Genomic DNA, 14,348 nt, shown 5'->3' with positions numbered 1-14,348 from the left:
GCCAGTTGAGGTATGACTTTGTCTCATAACACCTCTGTGTTCCTCACCAAGCTTTGCTGTCTCCATCTGTGGGACAGCTGGTGGTGAGGACTCCAGCTGATGCCAGAGTCAGTGCCTCGCTGAGAGCTGGGCACGTAAGACTATCCAGAAAACAATGGTGCCTAAGAATGTCTCCGTGGAGTTTTTTGAAACTTTAATATTATTATACATAAGTTAGAAGCCTGCAGTCTAGCTGGTAATGAGAGTGAATTTTGCTGTCATGGCTGGAGGAAAGGCTAACTACAGGGCTAGACTTTATTTAACTCGCAGTAAACTATGGCCAATTTTTTTTTTTTTTTTTGAGATAGAGTCTTGCTCTGCCCAGGCTAGAGTGCCGTGGCATCAGCCTAGTTCACAGCAACCTCAAACTCCTGGGCTCAAGCAATCCTACTGCCTCAGCCTCCCGAGTAGCTGGGACTACAGGCATGTGCCACCATGCCCGGCTGATTTTTTCTACATATTTTTAGTTGGCCAGATAATTTCTTTCTATTTTTAGTAGAAACGAGGGTCTCGCTCTTGCTCAGGCTGGTCTCGAACTCTCGAGCTCAAACGATCCACCCGCCTCAGCCTCCCAGAGACTATGGCCAATTTTTATTTGTCATGGGATCTGATAAAAAATGCTGGTGTATTGGCTGGGTGCAGTGGCTCAAGCCTGTAATTCTAGCACTTTTGGAGGCTGAGGTGGGAGAATTGCTTGAGGTCAGGAGTTCAAGACCAGCCTGAGCAAAAGCCAAACTCGGTCTCTACAGAAAAATAGAAAAATTAGTTGGGAGTGGTGGTGCATGCCTGTGGTCCTAGCTACTTGGGAGACTGAGGCAGGAGGATCACTTGATCCCAGGAGTCTGAGGTTGCAGTGAGCTATGATGACGCCACTGCTCTCATGCGTGGCCAACAGAGTGAGACCCTATCGCCGAAAAGTTAAAAATAAAAAACTTTAAAAATTCTAGTATATTATAGAAATGGCTAAGGCATAGTAATTAATACATTTTGCTTGTCTATTCATTGATTCAACAAACATCTTTTATGCCTACTGTGTGGCAGGCACTGTGCTAGGCATGGGAGGGAATACTGAGGTGCTGAAGATACAGTATATCCCTGTCCTCAAAGAGTTTTGGTGCTGTGGGGAGCACAGATATGCACAAAAGTAAGATGAGATGGAGGCCAGAGGAGGGAGGGGCTACCTGTCTCTGAGAGTCCAGGAAGGCTTCTAGAAGTGAAATTTGAGGCCGGGCGTGGTGGCTCACGCTTGTAATCCTAGCAGTCTGGGAGGCAGAGCCAAATGGATGGGTTGAGCTCAGGAGTTCGAGACTGGCCTGAGCAAGAGCGAGACCCCGTCTCTACTAAAAATAGAAAGCAATTATATGGACAACTAAAAATATATATAGAAAAAAATTAGCCGGGCATGGTGGCGCATGCCTGTAGTCCCAGTTGCTCAGGAGGCTAAGGCAGGAGGATCACTTGAACCCAGTGAGGTTGCTGTGAGCTAGGCTGACGCCACGGCACTCTAGCCTGGGCAACAGAGTGAGACTCTGTCTCAAAAATAAATAAATAAATAAAATAAAATAAAATAAATAAATAGAAGTGAAATTTGAGTTGAATTGTGAAGGATGAAGAGGGATTTATGGGTGAAAAGGTGGGAAAAATCTTCCACACAGAGAGCAGCATGTGCAAAGGTCTAGAGACATGAAAACTTCCGGAATACATGGAAATAGAAGCTGGGTCTAGAAGGAGGGTTGGATATGAGCTGACAGCAGAGGCTGAGGCCAGCGTTAGGGGGAGATGAGGCTGGAAAATAATCAAAGGCTAACTGGTTTGTGCCGGCAACTCTGCTTTTATTTGGAAGACAGAAAAACTCTGTTTTTATTTATTACGTGCCAGGCATTGTTATAAATGCCTTACAAATACTAAGTCATTTAATCTTCATAACAACCCAATTATTATCCCCATTTTGCAGGGGAAACAAAGGCATAGAGACTTGCCCAAAGTCACTCGGCTGGTGACAGGGATGAGATTTGAACTGAGACGTGTGAAAAGTGTGATCCTGGAGCAAATGTTGTCATGTTTTTATTCAATCCATAAATGTTCTCTATGTGCCTGATAGCACTGGGAATAAAATGGCTCATAGAACTTGATGTGACTCTGCTAGAGTTTAATGTCCATCCAGGAAGATGGATGATTAACTAATTAATTCAATAAAGTCAGCCGGAGGCTCTCACATTCCATGCCCACCTTCAGCTTGGCCAAACCTGAGCACCTGGTAGTGATGTCCAAGGTGCCAGGGCCAGGGTCAGGGCCCTCAGACCCCATGTCTTGGCAATGATTTGGCATCTTGTGAGGGTCTGTTCCTTGTTGGCTAAGCTCTCACCCAGGCTTCTGCCAGATAAGCCAAGCTCCTTGGCTTCCCAGGGAGCCCCTGGCCCAGCGCAGGTTGGCAAGTGCCCAGAAATACACAGTCCAGTAAAGGCTGCAACAGGAATGAAGCCAGCATTGCAGTGGGCACAAATAACAGTGTGGTCAAGGAGGCAATATTGAAACTAAGCCCCAGAAAATGTCCTGAATTTTTCTGGCAGACAAGGAGGTGGAGTTGGAGTGGGGGATGGATGGCATGCTGAGTTGAGGGGAGAAGACCCGGCCTGAGTGTCATGCAAAGAAGTTGGCCCTTCTCATGGAATCACTGGGGCACTACAGCACGGTTTGGAACAGGAAAGTCAGCCATCCAATTTGCATTTTAGAAAGATATCTCTGGCAGCTATTTGGTAGGTTGCTTAGAGAGGAACTCTCCTAGAGGCCAGAAAATAAGCAAGAACCACGGTGACAGCAGCTGGCATATAGTAGAAGGGACAAATTTAATATTTAATTCAATATTCAAGAGGTGGCATGAACAGGATGTATCCACCAATGACGTAGACTGCTAGCCCTACACCAATGACCATTGCCCTTCTTTGTTTATTAATTACATTTTAGCTGTGTACATGGCTAGAGACTATACATCCCAGCCTTCCTTGCATCTGGCTAACTTCTGAGCAGTGGTGTCCTTGATCAGGAAAGAACTTGTGCTTCCCACCCACCCCACTTCCCAGTGGGTGAGATTCAGATATGATGGTGATTGCTGCCTGGGCTATGTTGGACAGAGATGGAAGCCTTTTTTCTTTTTTTTTTCTGAGATGAAGTCTCACTCTGTTGCTCTGGCTAGAGTGCAGTGGCGTCATCACAGCTCCCTGCGACCTCAAATTCCTGGGCTCAAGTGATCCTCCTGCCTCAGCTTCCCGGGTAGCTGGGACTACAGGCACAAGCCACCATGCCAGGCTGATACTTTTTTATTTTTAGTAGGGACAGGGTCTGGCTCTTGCTCAGGCTGGTCTTGAACTCCTGAGCTCAAGTGATCAATCTAATCCCAGAGTGCTAGGATTATAGGTGTGAGCCACAGTGCCTGGCTTGGAAGCCACATGTTGAAGATGGCAGGGATGCCCCACAGTCCTGGAGTATCTATTTTGGGGTTGTTGCTTAAGTCACTGAATTTTGGGGATTCTTTGTTATAGCAGCTTTGACTGTACCTTAATTGCTGACCATCCTTTGGCTATGGGGAACGAGGGAGTGCAAAGCCCCTGGGTGGACGGTGGTGCCAAGGGACCCAGGGAAGGGATAAGGTTGGGCAGTGTGGGGTGTGGGGAAAGATGATTAATTTAGTTTTGAATATGTTGGGTGTGAGATGTCTGTGAGCAGCAGTGTGTAGTAAATGTTTTAACAACCGTGGAGAGGGAAGCCCTGATCAGAAGCATTTTCCAACTTGCATGATGTAAATACTCCCACCATGGATGAATTCAAGTTACCACTATCAACATGACTTCACTGAACAACAAGTTGGGAAGGGAGGTGCACAATGGGCTCCTGTGAGCTGGCACGAGCTGACACCAGCACAGTACTGTCCCTGAGCATCCAGGTGGAGATACTCCATCTGCAGTTAGACATGTACCACGCCTGCATATGGGGAAGTGACATCTGGGCTGGAGATAGAGGTTGGAGAGTTATAAGCCATTAGGAGGTAAAGTCACAGTAGTGACTTTAGTCACTGACGAATAACATGAAGAGAAGAGGAGGCCAAAGCGTCAGCATTCTGGAAGAAACAACAGAGGCGTTTTGTTTTGTTTTGTTTTACAGAATGCCCTAAGGAGGAGGAGAGGCCAAGAGAGAACAGTTAGAGGAAGGAAGACCTGGGACCCATCAGAGCCATGTCTTCCACTTGTGCTCCAGGGCTTTTACCTTCTCAGACAAGTTGGTCACCCACTGGTCATCCCCACCACCTCCCTCTCTCCTAGTGTCCTTCCCATTATCATGTAAGCAAGCTCCCATCAAGAACCAAATATCTGGCAATGGTTCCTCTAAGGGACCTTGGAGATAGTCCTTTCTGATGTATGTTCATGTGTCAGACCTTGTGCTGTCCCCAACCTAGGATCCAGACAGGTATGCGCAGTGCCTTTGGAAAGACCCAGAGCACTGTGGCCAGGGTTCACATTCACCAAGTCGTCATGTCCATCTGCACTAAACTGCAGAACAAAGAGCATGTGATCGAGGCCCTGCACAAGGCCAAGTTCAAGGTCCCTGGCCACCAGAAGATCCGCATCTCAAAGAAGTGGGGCTTTACCAAGTGTAATGCAATGAGTTTGAAGACATGGTGGCTGAGAAGCAGTTCATCCCAGATGGCTGTGGGGTGAAATACATCCCCAATCGTGGCCCTCTGGACAAGTGGTAGGCCCTGCACTCATGAGGGCTTCCTCTGTGCTGCCCCTCCTTACTCATGCCCGCCAATAAATCCTACTTCCTGTCCACCAAAAAAGAAAAAAAAAAAACACCCAAATATCTGGACTCTACATTCTCTTCCACTGTTGTCCCAGCTTTCTATACCCCGCTCCCAAGCCAAGATTCCCAAAGCCCTGGCCACTGCCACTGTCTCCACTGCCTCATTTCTCACGCACCCGCAGCTCACTGCAAGCAGACTCCTGGCCTGAGCATCCATTGCAAATGCTCTAGACAAAGTTACCAGTGGCCTTCACGGTATCCAATCCTTTGCACACTTCCCAGCCCAGTCCTGCTTCATCTCTCTGCAGCGTTCAACACAGCTTACCATTTCCTTTTTGGAACACTCTTTGCTTTTGGGTTCCAGAACTCCCCATTCTCCTGATTTCCTTCTTAGCTCTCTGGCTTCTCCTTTGGCAGCTTATTCTCCAGCTGACCTCTAAATGTTGGAGTTCCTCAGAGCTTGGTCTTAGGCCATCTCATCTTTTCCCTGAGCCTCTTTATGACTTCATCTGCTCGAATGTGCCACTCACTCTTGGGGCTGTATTCCAACCCAGATTTCTCCGCTGAGGCCCGACCTGCTTCTATAGCTGCCTATTGAACATTTCTCCTGGCACTTCATGGGCACCTCAAACTGAAAACCACCGAATCTAAAACTCTTGATCTTCCTCCTCAAATGTATCCCCGCTCTGATATTCTGTTCCCAGTAAACGGCACCTCCAGGCCACCAGCATTAATTGTTATTTCAGTGCCCATCTACTTACCATCTGTGCCCTCTATAGATGGTAAGCTCGCTGCAGGCACCTGTTGTTCACAGTTGCGTCCGCATTGCCTAGGACAGTGCCTAGGCAATTACATCATTGGGGCTCAGTAAACATTAGCTGAATGAGCTAAAACAGGAAAACATATTATCACAGAAACCAAAGTGAGAGGAAGCAGCATCAGATGCCCTATAGAGATTGATAAAATTGGGTTCTAGTCCTCAGCTGCTAGTTTTCTAAGTGACTTTAGGGAAGTCACTATTCCCGTCTGTAGATTGAGGAAATTGAACTAAATTATCTATGAGGTCCCTTCCAAATTCTAACATCTAATCGACATCTATTCCCTATTGTTAATATGTCATTGAATTGGTAGGTGCACATACATAGAATTTGTGCATAACTAAGAATGTGACTGTTTTTCTTATTTTCTTTAAAAAATTATGCTTTTGAAAAATATTTGTACTGCCTTTAACAGGGACCAAATGAATAGCGTGTTTTGATACTTTTAATTGCAAGGAATCAATGGAGTCTATTCGTTGACTTGAAATTTCTAAAGCATTTTCACGATTTATGGTATCTCAACAGTCCAAGGGACTTGTGGGGCAGATGGCCGTCAACACTCCCATTTAACAGGTGTGGAAAAGTAAGCAGGCCTATGCTAACATTCTTGTCCCATTATTGGGATGGTCCCCAGGGGGATTCCATCTAGAAGCTGGTATAGATAGATGTACTGTAATTGCACAGCAAAGTCGTTAAGGCTGTCTGGGTTCATATCTTAACTCTGCAGCCTTCGGTCTATTTCCACTGCTAGAAAATGGAGTAATGCTAGTACTTAACTTCCCAGTGTTGTGAGGATTAACTAACTAAGTATGGAACTTAATAAATGAGTTGCTATTACAGTGGCGTGCGACCCTGTAAAAGGGTCTACAAAAACCTGGGCAACGTTAAGGAACTGTCTGGGCGGGACTCTTACGGCATTCTCAGGGGTCAGCACCAGCCCCGACCCACCCTTGCTCAGGGGAGGATCAGAATCGCTGTTCTTTCCTTCTGCTGCCTCGAGGCGGGCCCTGTCCTCACCAGGTCCGGATTTCTCAGGCCCCGCCCCCTTGAGAGGGGCGGGGCCTCTCCGGGGCGGGGGCGTGGTCCAACCGAGAACTGGGGCGTCGAGCTCCCCTTCCCAGTCTAGATCCACCCAATCCGGGAGGGGCTGGAGGTCTATCACGTGACCAGAGAGTCGTCTCACCCTCCCTTATGCCTGTACCACCTCTGCCAGCCCCAGGGGGACGCCTTACTCCTTTTCGGGAAGCAAACCATTTGTTTTGGTCCTATTTGCGTCGAAATAGTGTGGCATACTATCTGTGTTGTGACTGAGTCAGTCTTTGCCCCTTAAGTGGTGTTTTCTCTTCTGGTCTCCCCCCACTAAGTAGTTGGTATCGTCCAGCCGGGCCCTGGGCGCGGCGGCGACGGCCGCGTCACTGGCGGGCGGGATCCCTCCGCTCTGGGGAGAGCAGCGCTGGACGGTTGAGTTGGGGTGACTGAGGAAATCCATCCGCGTCGCCGCCGCTGCCGCCTCCGCCGCGGAGGAAGACAGGACCTCCCGCGCTCCTCTAGCGACCCCTTCGCAGAGTCCCACCGCCACAGGTACCTCCGCTGACAAAAGGAGTCCTCATGCCCCCCAGCCTCAAATTCCCATGGGGGGACCTCTCTTCCTTCTGTCTCCCGGGTCTGGCCTCTTGGGAGCGGACGTAACTCCCCAGACCTCCCCTCCCTTCCTTCGGCCCCGTCGCTTCCAAACCCGGAAGGGGAACTGGGGGACCCCTTCCCCCATTAATGCATGCGCTCCCTGCACCATCAGCGGCATTTTGCCTGACCCCCAGACCCCAGCCCAGCCCCGCCTGCCTCTTGCTCCCTTAGAAGTTGGGGGGCAAAATTCCGGGCTTTCTTTAGGCCCCGTCCCGCCCCCTTGCCCCATCACCACCCTCCCGCCTGTCCCAGGTGGCACCCCTCGTGTCCCCCTCTTTCGCACCCCCGCCGGCATTCGCCTTGCAAAACTGCAGAATCTGGGGAGAAACAGGCAAGGCCGCGAGCCACCCTTCGCTTCGTCTCCACCCTACCCCGATTGGGGTTCTGCCCGTGTTTTTTGGCCCCCTCCCTGAAACCGGAGACTTCGTCACCCCATTCCCCCTTTACAAGTCCTAACCCCAAGCCTAGCTACCAGGTGTCTTGTCCCCCGCCCAGCTTTGTTTTGGGCAAAATGGAGGTCGTGGGGGCTGGAGGGCCAGGCCCACTGCGCTTCGCAGCGCGGCACCAGCCCGCGCCTTCCAGCTGCCAGATCCGGGGACCCTCCCCTGTCTCCTCCTCCTTGCCCCACCAGACCTGCGGAAATGGTGGCACCCCCATTTCTCTATGAGGCCCTGGCTGCTGTATGCCCAGAATTCGGGGGCTGCTGAAGGGGCCCTGGAGGGTGATGGGGACTGAGGCTGGGAGTGTCGCCCCCGCCCCCAGCGTCTTCCTCCTGGCCTGCTTCCTTCTGCCCCGGGCCTCTGGCGTTGCCGCCCGGCCTGGGCTGCTGGCAGCTGGAAGGAAGGGGCTTTGTCCGGACCTGGGGGTGGGGTGGGTAGGGATTTCTGTCCCCCTACCCCCGTTTTCGAGGGGCATCCCCTGGCACTGGCGTAGAAAGCTGAACTTACAGAGGGGAAATGTCAGTAGGGAAGAGGAACGCCCAGTGCCTGGGGGAAGTGGGAGCTGGGTGGGGGACGCCTGGGTCGGCACAGTGCGGTGTGCTTGGCTAGATCACACAGGTGTCCAAGGGGGGGGCAGGACTCCGGCCCCGGGAGGAGCCAGCCAGGCCCGAGGATGGGCCCCTGGGGTGCCGAGGGCGCAGGGGCCGGGCCGCCTGGGACGGCCGCCTGACGCCTGGGAGAGAGCAGCTCCGCTCCTCGGGGCCGGGGACCTCTCTTCGGAGCCCTAATTACTCGAGAGCGGCTCCCATGGGCTTTCCGCGGGCGCGGCGGGCCGGCAGGCTCGGCGCTGGAGGGAGCAGCGGCTTGGGGCTGCCTTCCCCGCCACTCTCGCCCCAACCTGCGGCGGACGGCTAATGGGGCGCAGCCGGCCCGGGGATTATCCGGGGTGAGCCGTCCCGAACCTATTAGTGCCCAATCGGCTTTTCCCAAATCCTGTAAACAGCCACCCTGGCCGGTTCTGGGGAGGGGCTGGAGGTAGGGTCGGGCGGGGGCGACGGGGCCGGGGGTGGGGTCACCCACCCTACAGGTCTCTGCCTTGGATGCGGTTGCCTTGACAACGGGGCTAGGGTGGGGGCACTTCACCAATGAGGTGCTCTCAGTCCGGGTGACGGTTGCCTAGGCAACCCCACGAACAGCCCAGCTTTCCCCTCTGGTCTCCCCCCACCGTCGAAGCTGGGGGTGTGTGTGGAGGGTGTGCGGCGTGTGGGGGTGAATTTAAAGAGGCACCGCCCCTTTTAAAATTAGGTGCTTGGAAGGTGGTGCCTGTGCGGGCTGGGGCGGGCGCCAGGTCTGTTTTCGAAGGGACTCCCCCCCAACCAGTTCCTGCCTCTGGTGTCCCGCCCGGGCTGCTGTCCGAGGGAGGGGTTTCCCCTGCGCTTCCTCTTGCACTTCCCGCTCCGTTTCCGGGGGGCGGGAGGAAGATTGGGGAAGTCGGCTAGTCCTGGGCCTACACCTCGGCAACACCTCTGGTGCCAGAGACCCCGGTTCTGCCCCGGCGACCGTGGCTACCGCTGCCGCCCCCTCCCCCCTCCGGTGCTTACCCCTTCCGGGCCGCGCTTCAACCCCGCCTTTCCCCCTTCTTCCCCGGCGGCCTTGGGGCCTGACGTCAGCCCTGCATCCCCCAGGCCTCGGGCCAGCGGCCAGGAGCTGCCTCCCCCAGCCCCCGTCCCGCGGCCCCCAGCCGCCCCCAGCCCCGCCCCACGGGCCCGGCGCCATGAGTGAGCTGGAGCAACTGAGACAGGAGGCCGAGCAGCTCCGGAATCAGATCCGGGTGAGGGCCTGGCCGGCTGGGTTGGGGAGGTCAAGCGGGCAGGGCTGGGTGGCTTGTGTGTACTGCTGCCCAGTGCCCTGGAGTGGGCGGGGTGAGGGGTTTTGGGGGTGGGGGAGGGCGGCCCCCCTAGTCTCTCAGTGTCTCATCCTCTCCACTCCTGTCTCCTGTTTCCTTCCTCCTCCTCCCCCACCTGTCTTCTCTCCTGCTTCTCCCTGCCTGGCTCTGCCATCTCGTACAGGATGCCCGAAAAGCATGTGGGGATTCAACACTGACCCAGGTGAGGTGAATCCAGGGCAGGACTGGAGGCGTGGGGGGGCGAGGTTGCAGGCGTGCTGCTCAGTGGGGTCCTGCTGCCTCCCTGAGCGCATTCTGCCTCTGCCTCCAGATCACAGCTGGGCTGGACCCAGTGGGGAGAATCCAGATGAGGACACGGAGGACCCTCCGTGGGCACCTGGCAAAAATCTATGCCATGCATTGGGGGACAGACTCAAGGTGTGTGTGTGGTTGGGTTGGGACTCTGTGCTGAGCTTTTGTGTTCAAGTGCTGTGGGCTGACTTGTAGCAGGCGGGGCAGACCTGGCGGGATGAGCAGTAGACCCATACTCCCGGGGTATATTTGGGAAGACTGTGATCCCCACACATCCCCGTGGGACTTGGGAAGCAGGGCCATCCCAACAGGAACTTCTGGGCTGCTGCTGGGGTTATCTCAGAAGAGCCTCCTGCTCGATCAGAGAGGGGGAGGGTGTGCTGCCTCCAGAGGAAGGCTTCTCACCTAAGCCCTCTGCCTCTCTGCGCACTGTCCCCCAGGCTGCTGGTCAGCGCCTCCCAGGATGGGAAGCTCATCATCTGGGACAGCTACACCACCAACAAGGTAGAGGTGGTACCTAGGGTGGGGTGGGTGGCAGGGCCCTGGCTGGCTCTGACCCTGGGCACTGCCCCTCCTCCCTAGGTCCACGCCATCCCGCTGCGCTCCTCCTGGGTCATGACCTGTGCCTACGCGCCCTCAGGGAACTTTGTGGCCTGTGGGGGGTTGGACAACATCTGCTCCATCTATAGCCTCAAGACTCGCGAGGGCAATGTCAGGGTCAGCCGGGAGCTGCCTGGCCACACTGGTGAGAGGGCCCTGGCTGGGCACGGGCACTGTCATGGGGGCAGGGGCTGTGCTGCCCTTCCTGTCTGGACCTGGCTGACCAGCCCCTTCCCCCAGGGTACCTGTCGTGCTGCCGCTTCCTGGATGACAACCAAATCATTACCAGCTCTGGGGATACCACCTGGTGAGTCCCTGCCAGGGGACAATTGCCCCTGCTGGGCAATCTGGGTGAACCCACACTTCCTGCCTCAGTCAGGGGCCACTCTCTCAGTGCTCAGCACGCATCGTACACCCTAGCCTCCCTCTCCTTGTGGGTGCCAAGGGAATGGGGGAGGGATGGGTCCCCTCCCCAACTAAGGCTTTTTGACCTGGGACAAGAGCAGGCTCCTGGGAGTCCCTTCCTTAGGTGCTCTGACAGGGCTGGGCCCATGGGGTGGAGGGGATGGGGAAGCAGGGTTCTGTCCTTCACCCCATTTCTGAGCTTTTCCTTCCTGTCACCTCTCCAGTGCCCTGTGGGACATTGAGACAGGCCAGCAGACCGTGGGTTTTGCTGGACACAGTGGGGATGTGATGTCCCTGTCACTGGCCCCTGATGGCCGCACCTTTGTGTCGGGTGCCTGTGATGCCTCCATCAAGCTGTGGGACGTGCGGGATTCTATGTGCCGACAGACCTTCATCGGCCACGAATCCGACATCAATGCTGTGGCTGTAAGTTCCAGGGCGAACCAGGCCAGCCCCTCCTGACCAGGCTCCTGGTCCTGCTCTGTGCCCTCATCCCACCCTGGTCCTGTGTCCTGCAGTTCTTCCCCAACGGCTACGCCTTCACCACCGGCTCTGATGATGCCACGTGCCGCCTTTTTGACCTGCGGGCTGACCAGGAGCTCCTCATGTATTCCCACGACAACATCATCTGTGGCATCACCTCTGTTGCCTTTTCACGCAGTGGCCGGCTGCTGCTTGCTGGCTATGACGACTTCAACTGCAACATCTGGGATGCCATGAAGGGCGACCGTGCAGGTGAGACCAGGGTGCCTGGCAGGGCAGGTAGGGATCGGGAGCCCAGGCCAGGTAAGTTTTGAGGTCTCTCTCCCTCACAGGTGTCCTTGCTGGCCATGACAACCGCGTGAGCTGCCTTGGGGTCACTGACGATGGCATGGCTGTGGCCACAGGCTCCTGGGACTCCTTCCTCAAGATCTGGAACTAAACGCCCCAACCCCAGCTGGGCCCAGGCCGGGAGGGGCCCTGCCCACGCCCACACTACAGGCCGGGAGCTTTGGGGCTGGGTACACACCAAGCCTCCTTCCCCAGGCCACGGGGCCTTGGGTCCCTGCTCCCCCACCCAGGTTTGGTTCCTCCCGGGGCCCCCACTGTGGAGATTAAGATGGGATGGAATGGGGGAAGAGGAGGGGGCAGAAGGCCCTCATCCTTTTGCTGCCCTGGGGTCAGGGCCTCACCCCTCTGGAGGGCCAGAGGCAGAAGGTGGAAACTCCAGGGGCTGGCTTTTTTAAAACTGGTTTTATTTTAATTTTTATTATATTTTCAGTTTTTCCATAAAGGAACCAATTCCAACTCTGTACCTGGTCTCCACCTTTGCTTGTGTCTTTCTCGTTCCTGAGGGCAGACAGGCCAGGGGGAGGGGGCCCCACCAAGCAGAAAGGGCCGGGGAATCTCACTCTAGCTCAGAGCAAAGCTGAAGTCCTAGGTAAGCAAGCCTCTGCCCAGCAGGGCCACAGGTGTTCTAGACACAGCCGCCACTGTCCTTGTGGCTGGTTAGGCTGCTGACCAGAGCGGCCCCAGCCCTGAGTTATGTGCTCATTCCTAATACCCCTTCCCCCAAGTAAAGACAACAGCTGACTCAGAGGGGAGAACACACACAAGTTTTATTGGGAGAGGGGAGTATTTACAGGGACAGGTAAAAGAAAGGGAAGTCACACAGGGTGAGGAAGATTGGGGGGTACAAGACAGACAAGGGAACACAAAGTGGCCCCTGCACCAACCCAAACCCCAGGAAGGGCAGGGGCAGCTAGGGCCCAGGAAGACGGGCTGGGGAAGGACAGCAACAGGTCTGAGTCCCTGGGCAGGGGGGGGCTCAGGGGCTTGTAAACATTGACCACTCTCAGAAGGGGATGGGGGTGGGAGAGGGCTCCCCCTACACTTCCTCACACAGGGTTAAGGCCTCTCCAGGCTCTTGGGCCCCCTAAGTTCAAAGTCTCTTTAGCTGGGGGAAGGGGCAGGAAGAGACAGGAAGTGTCCCCCCTCCCCTGCATTGGCTGCACAGGGGCAGGGGCAGTTACATTCAGTCACAACAGGAGTCTCCCCTACACCTTGGATGCGCCAACATGGGATGCGCCAATGATGCGCCAACATTGGCGAGAGGGAAGGGGGAGCTGGGGGCCAGCAGCATCAAGACACTCCCCGGCCCATTTTACCCCCTTATTGCTTTAGAGAGAATATTGTCTTTTCACGGATGCTAACACTGTCAAGACCAGGGAGAAGCAGGTGGAGGGGCCCTTCCACCCCGAGGCCAGCTTGATTCCCCAACACTGACCCAGTTGCCACTTTGGTGCAAAAAAAAAAAAAAAAAAAAGGAAAAAGTCGTCATCTCTCTAGGGTAGATGGGGAAAGAGACAGCCCCTCCCCAGTTCCCCAGGGCAGGAAGGATAAATACATTCATGGAAGGAGGCAGTGGGACAGTCTTGCCCTAATACTGCACTCTGAGCAATGAGGTCGGTGGGAAGCATCAGATGAGAAACCCAGAAGATAAAACAAACTACTAAAAACCAAAAAACCGGATGGAGACAAATCCAGGTGGAGATTAGGACTAAGAAATCAGTGAGCAAGAGAAAGGGCAGCCTACTACCCTGACCAAGGAGACACCCATGCTCCATTCCTGACCCAACATCACCCAGCACCTAAGAACACACCCGACGGGGAAGGCCACTCGCTCCTCTCCCATTTGGTCAGCGGCAGGGTCAGGTGCAGAGCTGGGTGGTCCACACCCCACAGCAGGCTGAGGGTTGGGGGTGCCCTGGCAGCAGCCCCCACATTGCAACCCTAAGCCCCAGGTTCCCACTTCTTGCCCTTCAAGGCCCCTCTTCCTGCCCCCATCACAGGAGAAACAACTCGGTCCAGTAAGTGGCGCCTCCTCCCTCCGCAGCTCCTGGAGGAATCATCCCACCCCCACCTCTCGCAGGGGTGAGGCAGGGGCTTGTGGCCCAGAGAATACATTCATGTGGCAAGGCAGAGAGCTGGGGCTTTCAGGTTCACACCAAGGCGTCCCCCAAAATGGCAGCGGTGGGGGAAGCCCCTCGCCAGGGCCAGAGTCAGAGTCCAAGTCCGGCCGCCCCGCCCCACCAGCCAAATGAGGTTGGCACTGACCCGGCCCTTCCCATCTACCCACAGGCCAGTGCAGGAAGGTAGCCTGGGGGGCTGAGGCGGCTCATCCACTTTGTGCAACTTTCCCCCAAAGCAGCAAAGCCAAGGCGCTACTTTGGCCCCTACCCCAGACACCTCTGCCATAGTCACAGCAACACGGAGCTGGTCACAGCTGGGCCGACGGGCGGGGGTCTGCAGGGGTCTCGCTGTGCAAACTGCTGGCGCCCCAGCTTCCAATTACCTCACAGCCCACCTTCCAGGGGCAGGAGGTAAGTG

At 55.1% G+C, this 14,348-nt stretch overlaps 1 protein-coding gene across 1 annotated transcript; it reads left to right on the top strand.

The window, feature by feature from the left end:
* The first annotated feature begins 7,068 nt into the window (after nt 1-7,068).
* On the top strand, nt 7,069-12,273 carry GNB2 (G protein subunit beta 2). Its single transcript, XM_069485745.1, has 10 exons — nt 7,069-7,235; nt 9,463-9,608; nt 9,847-9,885; nt 9,994-10,100; nt 10,415-10,478; nt 10,557-10,719; nt 10,815-10,881; nt 11,204-11,405; nt 11,498-11,714; nt 11,795-12,273. Exons 2-10 carry the CDS (start codon nt 9,552-9,554, stop codon nt 11,899-11,901), a joined length of 1,023 nt encoding a protein of 340 aa, XP_069341846.1. The 5' UTR covers nt 7,069-7,235; nt 9,463-9,551; the 3' UTR covers nt 11,902-12,273.
* Nucleotides 12,274-14,348: the final 2,075 nt, after the last annotated feature.

This window comes from Eulemur rufifrons, chromosome 14 (assembly GCF_041146395.1).
Source record: "Eulemur rufifrons isolate Redbay chromosome 14, OSU_ERuf_1, whole genome shotgun sequence".
In the NCBI taxonomy this organism is placed as follows: Eukaryota; Metazoa; Chordata; class Mammalia; order Primates; family Lemuridae; genus Eulemur; species Eulemur rufifrons.
The sequence above is the reverse complement of the archived record's forward strand: the minus strand, read 5'-3'. Positions and strand labels throughout refer to the sequence as shown.

Excerpts from the sequence above, each read along its gene's own strand:
- GNB2 (XM_069485745.1), top strand. The coding sequence starts at position 9,552 with ATGAGTGAGCTGGAGCAACTGAGACAGGAGGCCGAGCAGCTCCGGAAT. Across the intron at positions 10,101-10,414 it reads CATTGGGGGACAGACTCAAG|GCTGCTGGTCAGCGCCTCCC; the intron begins GTGTGTGTGTGG and ends ACTGTCCCCCAG. Across the intron at positions 10,720-10,814 it reads GGAGCTGCCTGGCCACACTG|GGTACCTGTCGTGCTGCCGC; the intron begins GTGAGAGGGCCC and ends CCCTTCCCCCAG.